At 41.4% G+C, this 19809-nt stretch overlaps 1 protein-coding gene across 1 annotated transcript in view; it reads left to right on the forward strand.

Annotated features, from left to right (window-relative positions):
* The window catches only part of DYNC1I1 (dynein, cytoplasmic 1, intermediate chain 1), a 176809-nt gene that overhangs the window by 23300 nt on the left and 133700 nt on the right, over positions 1–19809 (forward strand). The window contains exon 5 of the mRNA XM_009994970.1: positions 3073–3188. Coding sequence (XP_009993272.1) covers positions 3073–3188 — 116 coding nt within the window. The remainder of the gene's footprint in view (positions 1–3072; positions 3189–19809) is intronic.

Consider the following 19809-nt stretch of genomic DNA (forward strand, 5'->3'; position numbering starts at 1 on the left):
CAAAACTGTATCTCTGTGCTGAAGAAATTGCTCTACCTGTGAACTTTTGGGCTTGCCTATCAGAGTCTACTGGCAAGCTTTTACTAGTTCACATGAAATTCATTCACCATTCTAAAAGAAAAAAACACAGTTTCACTTTAACTACTGATTGACAGCACTGCTAGCTGCAGCTGGGGCTGTTCACCTGGAAGGATGATCAGGAGTTGAAAGCATCCAGAGAGCTTTCTCTACAGGGTTTCTCCAAATCCAGAACTATTAGGAATGTTTGTAATTCCCATTTGAGTATGGTTGAAAATACATCCAGCTTCTACAACATCACCTGGACCATATCAGAAAGGTAGAGTTTCCTGTGCTGGTTTGACATATGGAAACCTTTTGGAAATCTCATCTGCTCTTTCACAAAAGTTTGGATTAAAAATGAGCACTCCCAGGAGCAAGGTTCCTCAAATGGCTGTGCTGAGCAAGGAGGTTTGTTTGACTTACGTAAAGATAATCCTGTGTATAGCCACAAGGCTTCAATATTTTATGAGCAGTCAGTGCAAAGACAGAAAATAAACCAAATAGTAACAATGTAAACTGTCTTCAAAACCAGGATAGAGTTAGAGAGAGAACCAAACTTTTCTCTGGTGTGATGAAACTAGGTAAAAAGAAATGCCAATGCAAAAGAAATCCTACAGTCAGCATGCAAATAATGGGTGCTGATAAATCTTTCTTCTGGCTCCTACAGCGGAATCAATTTTAATGTCCTACTGACATCCCATAGGCAGTTTTGAAAGGAATCCTTCAAAACTTACATGCTCTCTATGATGAATATTCAGCAAACTGTAAATTATAATAGTTCTGAGCACTTCAGATGAAAAATGGGAATAGGAAAACAATAGATAGTTAAGTGGTGCCCTAAAACAAACTAGGGACTAGAACATACAGCCCATATTTGGTAGAGTCTAGATGCTAAAAATGTGCTCTGGTTATCCCTGAGTGCTTGGGACAAGGGGTAGGTTGACTTTTAGTGGCATAAGAACCATTACAGGTTGCTTAACAGGGACAAAAAAGAACTAAGACCACATTCCTTCAGATGAAGAAAGACCACCCTATCTTCACCAGTATTTACGAGGATATAGATTACACTAGACAGTTGTACAGGCTTCAGCAATTTGTGATTTTGAAATGTTTTAGGTGAAAAATTCCACTCACTCTCTCAGCACAGTGCTCTGGGATGTAGCTCACTTCTTGGCTAGCAATCTACAAAGACGCTAACCCAGCCAGCAGTTAAATCCAGGTCTCCAATAAGATCAGTGTTGCCCATCCTCAGGCAGTTGAGATATGGAGTGACCTCACATGAAACTGTTGTTGAAATTAGGTGACGTTCTAATTAGGCCCAGATTTGACAAATCATTAGTTAGATATTATACTTAACCAAGATGACAGTCAAGAAGGTCTTTCAACGCAGAAGGCTTAAGAATCTCAGTAAATGGAACCAGTACCCCAGTGCAGCAACAGAAGACTGCTTACGTAGGAAAGTCTAACTGACCAAGTAGGTCAACAGAAATCTCTTATCTGGTGCTGAAGGAGAGAAAATCACATCAGATTTTGCTGGGATGGGATATTTATCAAAGTTTGGATACACACAAAGCTTCAGTTAAAGCAGCCATGAAAATGTAACACTACTCAAACTTTTCTTAGCTGCAGTGTATCATAGGCTGTAGAAGTTTTTCTGAGCCCACTTAGGATTTTCAGACAATCATATCTTTTGTTCATACTGACAAAGTCACAGATGGTTGTAAGGAGGGAGGCTTGTTATTTTTCCCTGTTGAAAAGAAGACAGACTCAGAGCTGGAAGAACTATTTCAGCTTTAGTGGTTTGTTACGTGATGTGGCTGATTCATACTGATTACCTGCTGAATGTAATTGCATTCAGCTTAATAACTCAGCCAGTAAGATAGATTAGAAAAATACATATCCAAGGTGGCATTAACTAGCTGAAGAGTTCAGTAGGTGTCATCCAATGATGACAATTTCCTTTTGAGACTCCCATTTCCTTTCAGATCAATTTTAATGGAATACCTAAACCAAAAACCTTTGAGTTCTGTGCTTCTGACAATCTGGAAAACAGAGAGGATATGGATAATGTGTATGAATTTACTGCTCTTCCAAATTCCTCTCTCTTACTACATGGCAGTTCAGAACCATCATGTCCATGAATTTTTTTCACATAATCAGCTAAGCATGCTTGCACTTGTAATCTAGGCAGCTGGACTTATTTAGCTGATTTGTTTATTTATGGATATATTCCTTTCTCTGCTAAAAGTTGGCATTTTTTCCAGTAAAACACTTGCAAGTAACTGTTTGTTTATTCTTCCCTCCCTACAGAGAGTGAAATACTACTCAGGAAACAAATTTATTTCCCCAGACACACACACTGTTGAGTGAACTGTGTGTGACTAAAAGTGCTCATGGCCATGTTCAGCTGTCTCTCTTCATTTTCCCTTACTCACTTAGAGTTAGTTGGCTTTACTGATTTATTTCATGTGGTTTATTTAAAGTAGGGGAAGTAGTAGAAAAAGAAAGGTATAACTGTCCTGGTCATCTGCATCTCAGAACTCCACTCCAACCCGTGAGTCTCCTTTATGGATATGACTCACCTTGCCAATTAAAAGCTCTATTATTGCTCTCAGGTGAACATCTGACAGCCCTAATCCAGCCTGGTTTACACCCACTGTGCCTTTTCCACTATTGTGTGCCTCAGGCTGAGGATTAACTCTTTCGAGCAGGCAGAACAGTGTAGTAAGGATGGTATGAAAGGGAATTTTGTTGCAAGTTATGAGGGGTACAAGCAGGTCATCTCTCTCATTTACAGTCCCTCTCAGCTGCATGATCTAGAGGTTCAGGAACTGTATTATGGCAAAGAGTTCCCAGGTCAATTTTCTTCGCTGCAATTAGGTACTTCTCATGCATAGTGTATTGTGTTTCATCTTAGCAAGCACTGAAGATTATTTTAAAATCCTTTTTATATAAGAAAACACTTGTTCCCTCTGCTGGTTTAACCTTTTGATGTCATGTATTCCATCACAGACGCAGACTGCACAAACTAGGGGTGTCAAAGATTACCCAGGTTGATTTCTTACCTCGGGAGGTGGTATCATACTCCAAGGAGACACAGACACCTCTTGCCACACATCAATCTGAAGGTAAGATTTTAACTTTTTTTTTTCAAAATAAACATTTTCATAGAAAGTAAGTACTCAAGTAAGAGTTTAAGAGTCTAACAAAAGTAATACTATATCATAATATAGCTATTTATCACGTATTTTCTGAAAGCCAGGTATTGTTTATGTGATTAATGGCTGTTCTGGTGAGAATAATTATAATAATGACTTTAAATTCAGGTGGAACCAAACTACTTCTGCCTTACAATGGCTTGTGATTAGATTATAATGAGAACCTATTTTCAAATAAATCATTTTGTATATAATTGAAATAGTGCTTTATTCAATTTTTCTTTCTTTCTCAAAGATGTTATGCATTTTTGAGGAGGCATTGATGTGAAGTTGCCCGTAGATATTTGCTCTATGCAGTTGTGTCCCCCTCTGGTAGGTGACTCTTAGGTGAAGTTACAGTTTAGTTCCATGTGCTAAAGAAGGAGCAATGTAAACAGTCTTGTTTTCTCTCTGCTGACAGATTTATTACCTGTATTAGTGGAGCAGTTTAGTGGCTGTTTGGCTTTCCTGTTGATAAATAAATAAATACGTGTAGTAGTTAGTAAGAGACAACTGCTCTTAGACACTCCCCGGGGCCGTACTGCAAAACACTGATTGCAAGCCATTGCAACCATTTCAACTGAGTGTAAAACTGTACATTAGCCTGATGTAATTTATGCACTGTTAGAAAGCAGGTAGAAGAAGAACGGAAGACAATCTAGGCTGTAATTTTTGCTTTTAACAGCAAAGGATCAAGAAAAGTTCAACAGTTGGGTACTCCTGTGCAGCAGATAGCATAGAACTTCATCAGAGCCCACACAGAAGAGGAAGATTTAAGTAGGTTGCTAAAGGTGTGAGAGTAAATCTGTCTAAATAGAAGTTACTGTCAGGAAAGATACAGTGATAAACAGTCAGCTTTTTTTTCTGTAAGTGGGTTACCAGGTCTGCCTTTAAGAAACCAGAAATGAAAACTGCTGACTAGATACTCAGAATCTACTTTCCCAGACCCTAGTCATCTATTGTCTAAAATAGTGCCTTCAAGCATAGACAACCCTGTTGCTTGGATGCTGCTTCTTGAGCAGCATGTCCTGACACCTTTGCTTTCTTAGAGGGAGAGGCTGCCTCAGAAGCCTCCCTAGTTCAATCCAGCTCATCTCTGATCATGTCCCTGAGGGCTGCTGAAGCCTCAAGAAGGTGAAGTTTGCTCCTGAGACCTTGCTTTCCTGGCTTGAGGCCAGTATGTGCTCAACCCTGGGGTATGATCATGGAGCCATTGTTAGATAAGATGGAGAAGATGCCCTTACTCCCTGACACGGGGCCTCTGTGGGAGTTGAAGCTTTGGTGTGTCTGCAACTGCAGCACTGGTTAGCAGATGTGTCTTTCTGAACAGGCCAGCCTCTCTTGAGGAAGCAACTTCTTCCAATAATTTATTCTTGCTTTTTTCCAAGGAACTTTTTAACTATTATGAAAGCCTTTTCTTGGGTAGACAAGAGACATCCTCCTACCCTTCAAGGGAATAAAACCAAACAAACCAGCAGTGTGCTTCAGTGAAGCCTGGCAGTCAGGACAGCAAGCACAGAGGGCAATATGGCTTGTCTTGGGTCTCCCAACACAAGGAAGCTCTTGTTCGTGACTTGTATGAAAGAAGATAAGTGAAAACATGAAAAGTGACGGACTTTAAACTGCCAAGGCCAAACTTGTGTTGGGAAAGGTCAAATGGTGATAAGTAGTTTTGGTCACTGGATTTATCCTTTATAAGGAAAAAGAAAAAATATCATGAAAAGTGAAGTTTTAATATTTAAACACAGAGAAAATATTGTCCAATCACTTCCCGCAGATCCATGGGAGAGAGAAATTTTAATTTATATTTTGTTTCAAATCTGCTGCTAGGGATTTCTGTGCACATAACTTGAATGTGAATATGGCTCTGCATCTGTAAAGGAGAGTAAGGAAAGTTTGCTTCTTCCATTTAAATGGTATTTAATTGGAAACTCTCTAGGGGGTTAATAGCTGCTGTGATTTTGGTTTCCCAGGTCTGGTGGAAATCACTTCTCAGGTTTTCAATCTCCCAAGCCTCTTTGTGAATGCTGAGCCCTTCATACTGTCACTCTAAACATGAAGAGCAAGCAGAGAGGAATTCCTTGGGAATTTTGAGAAGTCTCTATGCTGTTTCTGTGCATTCATGTGTTCAAATATAGACATTTTCTTTGCAAGACTAGTTGTTCAGCCATTACTATGGTTATGTGCTCTTTTGTTCAGTATCTGAAACCTTAGAGTTTGAGAAAAGAAAAAAAGAAACCCCTTATTTACTTAAGTGAGTCTGACTTCAGCTTTCAGAATTCACTCTTTAGCTACCTGCCTTGGACAATGGAAATGTCAAAACGTGGCATTTTAGGATGAGATTGTCACAGGTGTGCTTCTGATTTGGAAGACAACTAATGAGGAGTACAACTGAATGAAAACAAACTTTCCTCTATGATTAAGCCACTGAAAGAGGACTTTGAGTCTGGTCAAAGTTCTGCAGCTCTTTTGAAATGTGGGTATCAGGTTTTCTGCATATTGCTTTTCTAGAAAGAAAGAAGGAAACTCTTTCCTACTGCTATTCTGGAGCTCAGTGGGTTTAGGCCTTTGTAGTAGTGGCTGTTCTCCACCAAACCTTTTAAGACTGGTGAGGGAAGGCTTCAGTGTGGTAAATACAGTGTGGAGCCAGAGAGCCAGATGCTATGAGTCCTGAAGCCTCAGCTTGTCAGCTTCTAATTTTAGAAGAAGTAATGTGGCATTATTCTTCACTGTATAAAAATAGATTAACTCCTCTTTTCAGAGCAGGTAATTCACTTTACTTCAGAGAAATAATGACATGTCATTTCCCCCACCCACTCTATTATTTAGGGAGATGTGTATATGCATCACTCAACCCTTTGATCACAAGTAGCTAATTCTTCTGCTTTATTTAGGTCACAGTAAGCTTCAGCTTTTTCTTTTCTTCCTTGTAGGGTGACTTCAAAAACACCCAGATCTTGGCTCTGGAGCCTGAGGAAAAAAATGCTCTTTACTTTTCCCTCCTGCTTCTATAATTGGACTTGAATGTAGGTATTTGTAGGCATTGAGAGACATTTCACTTGTGCTGCTTTTTCCATTCTGGAGTTGATTAAGACCTAGAATATGCCAAATGTTTTCTGAGAGGTCTCTGGGACACGTTCCTTCACTGTACAGAGACTCTCACATTGCTCCAGAGTGGCAGTCCCATGTAGACTTCGATGGTTGGACCCTCCAAAGCACTGCAGAACTGCCCTTTGCTGAAGGCACACCTGGGAGAAAGCAGCAACAGAAAAGCCATGGCCTGACCTCTGGCTCAGTATGAGTCCCTCACTGACACATAGCAGTGGAAGGAGGTCTGTAGGTCTGCCTGCAAGCTGCCTTTTCAGAAAGGAAAACAGCTTGCACATTCAAGCTCTGCTGGGTGTCCGCTTTGGCTCCAGCTTACTGTTCTGCTCTCTAATGGCAAAATACCAGTGAGGAAAGCACCACCCTGTGCCTGTATTGAAGGCTGCCCTCAAAACCAGGGGAGCAGAAGGAAGGCAGAGGTCTGTGAATTCTCTGGCTTTGCTGGCCAGAGTCAGAAATACTGTTAGTCCTCTTGTGTGAAGTAGAAACTACTTCTTCATTGGTAAAATGAAATGTTCTCACTTTTCTGGCTTGCCAGACTCACTGCTAATAGGTTGCTCTGAAATGCATTTCCAAAAAAAGTAGATCCCCTATACAGGGGAAGAAGATCTGACTTTCTAGAACAATGAAGGTCCTATGTACTTCACCTGTTTATCGTCTTCAGCAGATGGTTGTTCATGTGGGGAAAACAAATGTGTTAGCATACTCACTCCTGAGCAGGATAACCTCATCCTACCTCACAAACGTTTGCCCTGTTCTGGCAAAGAATGCCGTTCAAGCCCATGCTCCATCTGTTTATTTGCTGTATTCAAATAATTAGGTTATTTTGGCTCTTAGGAAAAGAGGAAAAATAAGCTCTCTGCTCCATTTGGAAGTAGACTGCAATGAAGTGGTGAAATGGAGGTGAAACTTGGGGGTGGGGTTAGGTCCTGCTTCTCTCTGACACTGTAATTCTCTGAACTGATGTTCCTGAAAGCTTCTCTTTTTAAAGCAAAGAGGGAGGATAGGGCAATTCTGCTTACAGTCTTCTCATGAAGATTTCTTGCTGGTGAGACCAAGGCACACATGTTAAGGTATCTGTGTGATACCAAATGTAAGAGACTACTCTAGGGTGAACCAAAACTCTCTCTAGGCTCCACTGACTGCAGTGACTCTTTACTAACTAGCTTGATAGCAGAGTGCTTCATGTAGGCATATTAATATAGGTCTCTCATAATTTGGTAAAATGCCTATGACTAAAAGTGTGATACACTGACACTGTGAGAAGGCTGTGGCCCACTTTGAGTTTTGGTCATTGGATGAGGAGTTAACAGATTAGGATTGACAAACCCCAATGCTGTGAAAAGGAAGTTCCATAAAAATATCCATAGATTAAGTGATTTTTATTTCAATTGTTTGGGGCTGAGGTTTCCAGGTTTAACCAGCATGGATCTCTGGCTCTGTCTGTCCTGTAAGACAATGCACATCAGACCTCTAGCACAGCAAATTCTGCACCAGGGCTGTTGTGCCTTCCTGTGTCTGAGTGTAGCTCAGCTCTAGTGTGGTGAATGCATGCTGTGCTTAAGAAAAGCCAGTCCCAGAACTAACTGAGATCATACACTTAAGCTTTCCCATAACAAATCTGTCTAGAGCTCATGGATCAGAAGCTGGGGGTTAAGTTAAAGAGCTTACTTCGGCTTTTCCCTTCCAGAGAATCTTGGAGCTCAGCTCCAGTCTGAAGAGGACAAGACAAGTCTGGACCCAAGAATAGCTTTGAACCCATTAATGGGAAATGCAGATGCTTATTTGTGCATTGCCATGCATGTGACATATGTGTCAGGATACATGAAAATATGTGTGATGGAAAGGTGTTGGACATAATTGGGGGAAAGCAGAGACCCTCTGTTGTAAAAAAAAAAAAAAAAAAAAAAAAAGTGGTGTTGGAAAGCAGAGCAGAACCGGGGTAGAGATCACTACTAAAACGATGAGACAACCTAAAGGCTAATCAGTGTTTAAAAAGTAGTTCTGTTTTTAAAGAGACAGAGTCTTAGCATTAGTGCTAATGGACACTGATTTTGTAAGAAATATTATGGTCTGTCCTAGACAGTATCACGTATCACTGAGTGTTTTTAGTTAGCTATAAAAATTTAGTTTGCCTTTTCTTCTCAAACCTCAGTCCATTGGAGTCATACTGTGGATCTCAATAGCTGGCATAAACACCCTAATTCAAGACTGCTTTGTTTGGTTAAATCAACAAAGCTTATTTTGTACTGTTGTACCAGACTGTACAAGATTGGATGAGACTAGAACGAAGTGGAGCAAAGATTTGAGGCATTGCACTCTGAAACAGCCTTTCAGTAATGCCCCTCTGGGCCCGTCACAACTGCATCCTCTTTTCTAAACAACAAGATTTCTAAAATGGAATCTTTATTTATTTATTTTAAATTGGGCATAAAAAGCTTTCAAAGGCATTCAGGCAGCTCCCTCTGGTGGTGAAGAGATGAACCGACGCGTCATGCCCAAAGGATGCTGGAGGTGAGGGAGGGATGCTTGTGTGTGACCTGCGGAAAAACGCTCACCTCATCTTTGCCTGAGGCAAGAATTATACTTAGTAGAAGATGCATGAATTGTGTGACTGAAAAGCGGTACGAGCGTAAGTGCTGAAGAAAGAAATGTGAGAAAAGACCAACCTATTATATAAAAACTCTAGGGAAAAAAATGCATTCTTTAGAAATGTAAAAAAGAAGCCTGAAGAATTCAGCTGCAGGTATTATGTCTCTCATTCTTGAAGTTCAATTAGTAAAGAACAGTTTGTTTAAATATATATTCTCCAGGACAACCACATGAAGCAGGTACCAGGTGTGGTGGGTCTGTGTTCCACACCTAGCAAGCTGCAGACATCAGGTGTATACTTCTAAAGGCTTTCTTCACCAACTGTCATCTGGTAATTTTATGTAGTACAGAATTAGGGTAAAGGCTTGACTTTGGAAAACTGTGTTTCTGTGTGTTTTGTTGTGCAGAATAATGTATTGAACACTGTTGAGGGTTATTCTGGGAGGAAGAATGAAGAGGCTGTATTCTGTGGTCATACAGTTTACTGTTTAAGGACAGAAGGGGACAACAAATGTCTAATCTCCTGAAATATGCAGCACACATGGGCTAAAATAGCATTTCTGTAAGACAATCCCATTCCATTTCTAAAAGGTAGCCTGTTAACATCCACAGTCTGCTGGTGTATTTTTCAGAGGTTATTGCAGCAGTATCTGCTCCCCTTCCCTGTCTCTCCTCCCAGGTCCTCTCTTTAAGACTTCTGGAAAAGGGATTTTCTTATACTCAAGGTGGTTTTCAGATAGTTTTCAGCAGAGGGTCCTCTTAATGCTAAACTCTTTAAACAGGCAGACCTGATGGTCAATTAGGCATCAGTAGCTCTCTGGGAATAATCTACTAAGAACTGATTTAACAGTGAGCAGATTGGTTCTGGTCACAAACAGGAGGAGGTCTGAGGAAGGAAAACTCTTTAGGGATCTTAGACTTTGTCCCTAATGATTTTATTACACAGAGACAGAGTAATTTGACTCTTTGCAGCTCCTCCACAATCTTAACAAAATCCTGGAAAGGTCTTGAAAACCAAGCACAACATGCATGGGAGTTTCCCCCTCCACAGTGGACCAGGCTTTCTGCAGACCCTGGCTTCTCTTGCAGAAGGTACCTCTGCATTAAATGCAAGTCCAGGAAACATATCTAATAATCAAGGCTAGAAAAAAATCAGACTTGCTGCAGCTGTGCATACACCTTCTGTAAACCCTTCAGGCTCCAGAAGATGAGGAACAAACCAGAAAGGTTAACTACTTTTCTCAGCGAAACAATGAGCCAGCTTTTAGGCTGTGGCTGCTTCGGAGGGGGCTGTTGTGCAACTGTCATTCAGTGCATGAAAGGAACACTACTTCAAAGCCTCTGCAGGCAGCGTGGAGAAGGACTGTGCTCTATCCTCCCTGCTTGCAAATCCTGCTTGATCGTAATGGATCTGCTTTTGAGCGAGTTGATCCCATCCTCTGCTCAAGAGATGGGATACTACACTATTCTAGAATAAAAGAAAAAATGTTTCAGTCAGCCCCCCTTGTGCAGAACAAACCTCCTCCTTTAGGTGCAGTAGGAAATACAAAATTGAATGAGATCCTGGTACATCTGGCTTCACTTGGTGGAAAACAAGAGCTCTGATGTTAGCAGCCTTGACCTCAAACTCCTTTAACTAACTGCAAGTCCTCTCATAGTGCTTTGACCCATCTTTGTCTCCTGAAACTAGCAGTGATCCATGAATTCAGAGAGAAGCCCTGTAACACCTGTATGCAAATTGAATCCTTTGTTGGCTGGAACATAAAACCTTCCTCTAAGTCTTTCCTCTCTGAAAAAGATCCTGGCCAGGTTTCACACACAAACAACTGCCTTATCGAGTGGCTTGTGATGTGTTCCCCCCAAGCAACCAAATTTTGAATTTGCATTTATTTGCAAATATATGACCCTCATATGGTTATATGTTACAACTGAGCTTTAACATGAGAACAGAAGGAAACTGTCCCACTAATGAACAGCACCATGATTTCCCCAGTCAACACTCAGTGAAAAGGCAATGGCTAATTTTTCTCCATTTGCCATTTTCACATATTGCTGGTTGCCCTAGTTCCGATTTCAGTAGTATTTTAATATACTTTGAATTAACAATGTATTCTACATGTTAGAAGTTATAGATATGAAAAATGTAAAAAAGGGGAAAGTTGGATTAACAGTGCTTCCAACAGAACAATCAGGACACAGCTGTTTGTTTCCTACAGAAACAAAGCATGATTTTTTCCTCCCATCCCTGTAATTCCTCATTAGCCTAATGGATGAAGCCTATTCAGTATGTACAAGTAAACTAATACCCAGCACCTTCTTTTGCACGTTTGGCAACCTTGGGCAACCTCTGGCTTTGTAACATGGGCCAATCTCCACTGGAGTTAAAGGCAAGATTAAGAAAAATGTGCATTACAGAAGCAGCAGTTATTAATCCTCAGTGCTCTAATTAGCACTTTATTTTTCTAATCCCTAAGTAGATACAAAATCAGTGCTGAAATAGACACAGGCCATAATGTAGAAAGCCCTTCATTAGTAGTGGTAAAAGATGTACAGAAAAAAACACCCACTTCTCTGTTACTTTACACCTCTCCATTTGTTGCTTGGCACTTGAGACTCAAAGAAAGGGAAAAGATTCACATGCCAGAATTGCCTCTCTTGTTTTAACCCACACTGCTATTGCACCAGGTCAAAAACTATGCAGCTGAAAGTTCTCCTGTTCATCACCTCTCTGTTTGCCATTCTATAGCAGAGCCACAGCTTAAGAAGCTGGTCAATTGTGCCCCTCTACAGCCTCCTTTAATTGGCTCATTTCCATAGGAGAGGCCACCTGCCTTGGACAGAGGAGTGTCAGCTGCTTGCCCTCAGACTAACTGGAGAGGGAGCCAAGTGGCCAGGCTGGGTAGAATGGAGAGGGTTTTCCACAGACCACACTATTTACTGCCTTGAAGGTGAATGGGGATGCACTGCAAGCTGGGTCTTTGTTCAACAAGTGTATCTTCAGAGCCTGACCCCAGCACCTGGGCAGAGCCCTTCAGTGGCAACTCGGGCCCCTCTTCTCCCTCCCAAGAGCAGCTCCCAAGGTTGTGTAAAGCCATGCTGTATCTTATTGTGATGACAAATAGTAGATCTCATCTGAAGTACTTGAGAATCCCTCCTTCAACTCAGTAGTAGCTGGATCCTCTCCAGATAATCCTTTTGTACACATTTGCAAGAGTTGCCATGAAAACTGAAGAAAGGATCCGGATGAAGAAACTTCTAATGGAATTGATAAGTCAGTCAAGTAGAAGTCTCAGCATGAATTCCCACTGGCCACTATTAATAGAAGATGGAATTCACTTTTGCTGCAATACAATAGATTGTCTCAACAAATAATGTCACTTTTCAAGCAGATCCTGGCTGCCACTTGCCCATCTATCTGATTTTAAATAAACTTGGTATAAATTCATTCTGAGCCACAGTTAGACGTACATCCTAACCATCAACCTTTACAACAGTGCTTGCTTTTCCTGCAAGTTAATGCCTTACTTTAGGCCCACAGGAAGTAAGAATATAATTATTATTTTTCCAAAATGTGTTGCACTCAAGCTACGAAGCTTCACACTTATTTTAAGTCTGTAATTGAATGTTATTGCTGTGGATACTCTTTCTTTTTTTTTTTTTTTTTTTTTTTTCCCCCACCCTCGTTTTCTTCTAAAGTTTGCCACATGAGAGCTCAAAATGGGTCCAACTCCTCTATTCCCTCACCCCAGTTGCCTTCTAAAGTTTGCCACATGAGAGCTCAAAATGGGTCCAACTCCTCTATGTTTGGCACAAGCAGATCCCTGCACTTACAAATAGCCCTACTGGTCTCAGCAGCTGCTGGGTCTTGAGGACTTTTTCAGGTCTCACGACTTTGTTTAGAATTGAACTTTTCTGAAGGTCCCAACCCTGGAGCTGGAGAATTCTTAAAATTTTATCTCTTAATCATGCTTGTTTCATATTTCATGTCATCTCCACCCAGATGTTCAGGTCTTACTCTCCCTCTCCTAGACACCAGTTACTCAGCAACGACATGCTCAAAACAACCACTCATCTGCTATGAAGCACAGAAAGCACTGAAGATTGTGCTTGTGACTGTGTGAAGAACTCTCTGTGCACTGATGGTGTATCACAGATAATGTGTGGGTTAAAAACACAGCTCAAAGCAGCCTTCCAGAGTGGAGTCTCAAAATTGCCTTGACCTGTTGTTTTCACAAATCAAAGCTCGAGGATACATCCATTATGATGGGATGACTTTGGTCACCCAGCCAGACCCTTTCTCACTCCCCCTTCCTGAACAGGATGGGAAAGAAGATGAGATGATAAAGCTCATGGGTTGAAATAAGGACAGGGAAATCACAGTTACTATCATGGGCAAGACAGATGCAGCTTGGGGCAAATTAATTTATGGCCAATTAAAATAGTTGGATGGTGAAAAACAAAGACAAAATTGAAATAACACCTTTCCCCCTCTCCTTTCTCCTGGGCTCAAATTCAGTTCTACATTCCCAGCTCCACTACTTCCCCCTGCACTGAGCAGGACAGCAGGGATGGGAAGTTAGGGTCAGCTCCTCTCTGCTGCTTCTTCCTCCTCACACTTTTCCCTGCTCCACCGTAGGTCCTCAATATGGGCTGCAGCCCTTCAGGATAAGCCTGCCCCAGCATTGGCTCTCCACAGGCCACAGTTCCTTCAGGAAGTATCCACATGCTTCAGAATGGAGTTATCCATGGGCTACAGTGTGGATATCTGCTTTGGCATCCTCATCTCTGTGGGGTGCAGGGAGATGCCTGCTTTACCATGGCCTGTCCACAGGCTACAAAGGAATCTCTGCTCTGGCCCTTGGAGGACCTCCTTCCCCTGCTGCTTCTCTCACTATGCTGTCATAGGACTTTCTTACACTTCTTCTCATCACTGCTCTCTACCATGTGGTGCTTTGGCCTTTCTTAAGTATGTTTTCCAGTGGGCACCAGCATGTGCTCATGTGCTCAGTTGTGTCATACAGTGGATCTGCTATGGGACTGACTGTGTTTGGCATGGTGTAGCCCCATGTCTCTTCTCACAGAGGCCACCCCTGCAGCACCCAGCCCCTATCAAAACCTTGCCACCTACACCAAATACATACACGTATTTTTTAAAAAACAGCAGCTTAGTAGCCAAAATTCAGGTGTTTCTTCTATGACATGCCTAGGATCCAGTCTTTCTTTACTTAATAGCTCTGTGCTTTAACCAGTAACATGTTGGGTGATCTGGGACAAGTTATTTGCTGGACCAAGCACCAGAAGTGTAGCATTTGATATTCTAGGTGAATGTTCATTATCATCATGACGTAGGACTGATCTGTCTCTGGATATCTAGAACAACTATCTTGTCTTACCTTGGTATTTATGGATCTGAGACAATAGTTTAAAGTTGGGCTATTTTGGGTCCCTCTTGTGTTTTTTGGTCATAGAAAATTTTGTAGTAAATTACTTGCTTTGGAGATGAGTTGATGAGGATGCTGACCAGTGGTACATGCTCGCCTTGAGCAGAGGTAGGAGCTTGTTTCTGCTCATATCAACAACACAGGCTGTATATTGCTGGTGGTGACCCCAGAGAACAGTCAGTGCTGCCTGAGCCAAATGGTGTGGATTGGCTCATCTCATCTCCAGTGCTGAAACCTTGGAATCTCTTGCAGCTGTCAGTTGTACCCATACTGCTTCTCATCAGGCTCACAGTATGCATTCAGAAGAGTGAGACAGACCCTTCTAGATGGCAGTTTGCCCTACCTATTGTATGTATCATGACACTGAAAGAGTTACCTTCTATCTCTGCCTTTCTTCATTGCCCATAGCACTTAGCTGATACATTTCAATTATAAGCTTCATTTTTAGATGATTGAGGTTAAATGAGATAATTCCCACCATTTTGTGATGGGAATGTGGGAAAATGTGTTACGCAGTTTTTCTATCAACCCTTGAAACAGTTGTGGGAGCATTATTATTGCAGTTTCTTTTCTTCAGCTCCTTTATCTCTTAGCTATTCTCCTTCGAAGTCTCGTTGTGCCTGTGTGAAAGCAAAGTGAAAAAGCAGGCATCTTACTTTCCTCTGAAACCTGTGTAATTGAGGACAGCACTTCTACAGTTGATCTTTAAAGGCAGTAAGACAGAGAAAAAGTAGAAAAATGACTTTGCTTTTTTGTTTCTTCAACTTAATAGTGTTTTCATACTAGTCAAAATACTTTATTGTGTAGACTCAATACTACACTTTGTTTGCTAACATTGATTTGGATCCACCAAGCTGATTTTTGTATTGTATTGTGGCTCAAATGCGTGTTTCTGTCACATGTTGCTCAAGGCAGATGCCTTACAGTAAAGGTAGAACTACAACCTGTCTAATTCCTTGCCTCAAAGAGAAGAGACCATCAAGCAGATACAGATTTAAATCTAAAATCTGTAGCACTGTGACTGTGTAATGGACAAACCCACACGTCTGTTCACTGAGATGTAGGGGATGGGGAGCATTCTCTTTTTGTGTGCTCTTTTGTGTGCTGATGACATTAAGCTGGGAGGAGTGGCTGACACACCAGAAGGCTGTGCTGCCATTCAGAGAGACTTAGATAGGCTAGAGAGTTGGGCGGGGAGAAACATGATGAAATTCAACAAGGGGAAGTGCAGAGTTTTACATTTGGGGAAGAACAACACCATGTCCCAGTACAGGTTGGGGGCTGAACTGCTGGAGAGTAGTGTAGGTGAAAGAGACCTGGGGGTCCTGGTAGACAGGAGGATGGCCATGAGCCAGCAATGTGCCCTTGTGGCCAAGAAGGCCAATGGCATCCTGGGATGCATTAGAAAGGGTGTGGTTAGTAGGTCAAGAGAGGTTCTCCTCCCCCTCTATTCTGCATTGGTGAGGCCACATCTGGAGTATTGTGTCCGGTTCTGGGCCCCTCAGTTCAAGAAGGACAGGGAACTGCTCGAAAGAGTCCAGCGCAGAGCTACTAAGATGATTAAGGGAGTGGAACATCTCCCTTATGAGGAAAGGCTGAGGGAGCTGGGTCTCTTTAGCTTGGAGAAAAAGAGACTGAGGGGTGACCTCATCAATGTTTACAAATATGTAAGGGGTGAGTGTCAGGGGGACGGAGTTAGGCTTTTCTCAGTGATGACCAGTGATAGGACAAGGGGTAATGGGTGCAAATTGGAGCATAGGAGGTTCAAGGTGAATATCCAAAAAAAAAATTTTACTGTGAGAGTGACAGAGCACTGGAACAGGCTGGCCCAGGAGGTTGTGGAGTCTCCCTCACTGGAGACATTCAAAACCCACCTGGATGAGTTCCTGTGTGATGTACTCTAGGTGACCCTGCTCTGGCAGGGGGGTTGGACTAGATCTTTCGAGGTCCCTTCCAGCCCCTAAGATTCTATGATTCTATGATTCTATGACTTTCAACAGTATGACATAGGTTGTGGGACTGTTCTTTTGATATCTCTTGTATCAGAGAGTCTTGACGAAGTATGAAAAATGAATACCCAACCCTTATGTATCAGCTATGCAGTGAGTATGTTTTCAGACCTAATTACTGAAATAGTTAGTACTAGTTTACAATTATCCTTAATAAGTCTGGATTAGGAATGGTTAGTAAAAGTAACTTTTCTGTTTCACAGTTCATCGGCTTGAGATAATTTAGTAACAAAGGGTCATGTTGCAATCAGGGAAAGGACTCCCACTGGCTTCAATGGGACCTGGACTGGGACCAAAATTAAGAGCTTGCCATGAGTCTAAATAGCTGACATTGTCACTGACTCATCATGTGAAACCCTTCAGTACACTGTAGAATCATTTTATTTGGATTTGATTAAACATAAAAGTATTTTACAAGGCTTTCCAACTTTCAAAAACAAAGTCATTTACATAAGAGCTAAGCAACCACATAGCTATTCTCTTTTACCCTAGTTAGTAGGCTTAATCCTGCAAATATTTATGCATCCTCTGTGCTCATGATTAGTCCCCTGGCATATTTGATTGTCTGACATTAGGCATGTATGTGTTTGCAGGAGGACGTCTGGTGCTCTAAGATTCAGTTGTTGTATCCTGCTTTACTGATAGACTGCAGGCTCTGGAGGGCAGGAAATGTAATCATGTATGATACTTATCAGTATGGGATGCAGGAGACATGCTATAAAGAAATACTGATCATTAAAAATATTTATATGTATATATGTTTTAAGGGGAAAGCATGCTTCTCTCATATATTCCACATCAGTTTACTTTGTCAACAGCTAAAAATGTGCCTTTTATTATTAACACCTTTTATCAATCCAATGAACAATAGAAACAGCAGATCTGCTCCAAGACCGGCCACATCTTGCAATAATTTATAAATGCCCATATTAAAAATAATACACTTATTCCAACTTTTTCAAAATGTCCCAGGGTGAGCAAATGCTTTTGCATTATTATTAGTTTTGACGAACCTGATTGTGTGCTGGCCATTGTTAAAGGGTTCTATCTGCCTCCAAACACAGTGAGAGACAAAGAATTTTTAATGAATTTAATTAAAACTTTATGTGGTTTATGGTGTTCACCTCCAGCTGCAGTGCCATTCTTCTCTGGTGAATGAAGTTTCCTCTAATGCATAATGATGTGTTTTATATGAGGGATGTTTGAACCCCCTTCCTAGTAGCCCTGAGGTAGTTTCCATGGTATGACACAGTGGTGAAGTATTTAAAAGCAAGTCCCTTAGACTTAAGAGAATTATGTGCATGGTTAAATGCACATGCATGAATGCATAGGTATGGATCTTAAAATAAGTTTAAGAATTATTTTTTTCCCAGAAACAGTCCTTATGGGCTAGCTTTCATGACTTGTGCTGCTGAGCATTTGTCTGTACAAATGGCAGATTGACATGAAAGGGTCTTGTTATTTAACTGCTTGTACTGGGAGTAGGAAGTTGAATAATCTGGTCTCCACTGAAAACTGACATCTATACCAGCCACAAGGTCCTCATATTGATGGGCACTCCCAGTGCTGCTGTAATAAAAATGAACAATAACATGCAGAAAGTCCTGTTAGCAAATGTTTCAGTGCTTTTTATGAGACATATTGAAACACTGCACCAAGTCGGGTCATTCCTATGGCTGGTTAGAGTTACTGGTGGAACTGTAGTCCTCTGAATATCTCATGCTGGTCAGGCTTTCATGCAGGGTCTCTAAAAAGGGCAGTGACCTGTCAGCCTTCTCTGCAAGCTGTGCTCAGTCAATATTTCATCTGTCAAGAAACAAGATCTTACTAAAAGAGGTAAGCTGTTGATTTGTTTTAAGCACTTGCTTTTCAAATCTTGAGTCTGGGTGTAGCCAAGCTGAAACACAGAACTGTCTTTTTGTGGTTCTTTGGATGCTGAGACCTCAGTTGTGTAAGAATCTTGAACAAGTTCCCCTGGGAAGGAATGAACGAAGCAAGATGTCTTGGACCAAAGAAACAGGACTTGGGAAGAACTCAACTCTTTACAGGGAGCAGCATGATCCCTGGAGAAGTCTCAGTAATGGGGTCCACAAACTTTCAGTGGTTTTGCAGGACTGGAAAAACTTAGATGAATGTTGAAAGGTATCTTCATAAATGATCCTCTTGTTCTTATGGTTGAGATAGGAACATCACCCTTTTATATAATTTACCAAGTCATTGAGGTGAGGAGAGTCCTTTATATGGCCTCACTGGAAGGTGACTAAGAGGAGAGACTTCCCAGGCAGTGAACCTTGAGTGTATCAGCTGGAAAGCCAATAAACAGTGGTTAGCTGGAGATAAGACCTTTTTCTTAGGGGTAGCAATTTCAGGTTCTGAATCCACCTGTGATCTTTAATACCATTTTCCAAGGTTTAGCTAATGGTAATAACAACAGTAAATCACCATATGTACCCCAACTGATGAAGAAAAAAAATTATACAGGGGAGGACCAATCATAAGCTAAATCAGAGAAGAAGTTGGAAAAAATACTGAAAAAATACTACATTTGGTACTTGCTGGAATGACAGACAGCTGAAGAGATGCAGGACCATCATAGGTTAAATAGCAACTCCTGGTGATAGGGATGGACAAGAAATCAAGACGAACAGAACAAGCTGGCAGATGAATAATAAATTGTAAAGAATGAAGAAATAATGAAGAGGAAGTGGACAAAGTCCTGAAGACCACAAAGATATCTTTGTGTTTTCCTAAGAAATTAAGAAGATGCTCCTTGAGGTGGCAGAGCAATGTTGTTGCAATGCTTCTGGTTCCAGATGTTGTGACTGCAGTCTCCACTGCAGTTTTGCTCTTGAGAGTAAATTAGAAATAAACTTGGTTGGATCAACTGCAGAGTAACCCTCAGAGAAGGTAAGGCTCTTGTCAGTCCACACAGAGAGCTCTTGGATTAAATATACCAGGAACTGAGTGTCTGGTGATATTCTGTCTTTGGGGGTCTATTGTCGGCTGGTAGACCAGATATTGTGTGGTGTAAATCAGAACTCAACTGATTTAGGCTGGGAGTGAAGGTGGCAGTCTCAGAGCTGTCACCCTGTGCAACCCAGCATGGAAAGTTTGTCTCTGGAGGTGGGCAGAGCCAGGTGGAGGGAAGATCACACATCTATTAAGGTCATAATTTCATTATGCAACATGGGGATGTGTACTTCACTAAGCAGTATCCTGGACATCAAAGGCTCTGTAACTCATCTCCTGGTAAATCAGTGCTGCTCTTTGCCTTTCCTTAATGTTGTCAAGTGGTCAGACTTTGAGGCTCCTCTCTCTATTCCTCTAGTCTCCAGCTCTGAAACAACATTATGTTTAAGTGGTACCCTCCCTTTGTTCCTGGAGTTACTTTTGGCAAGCAGTGTA

This window comes from Chaetura pelagica, unplaced genomic scaffold, assembly GCF_000747805.2.
Source record: "Chaetura pelagica isolate M959 unplaced genomic scaffold, ChaPel_1.0 scaffold12, whole genome shotgun sequence".
Lineage (NCBI taxonomy): Eukaryota > Metazoa > Chordata > Aves > Apodiformes > Apodidae > Chaetura > Chaetura pelagica.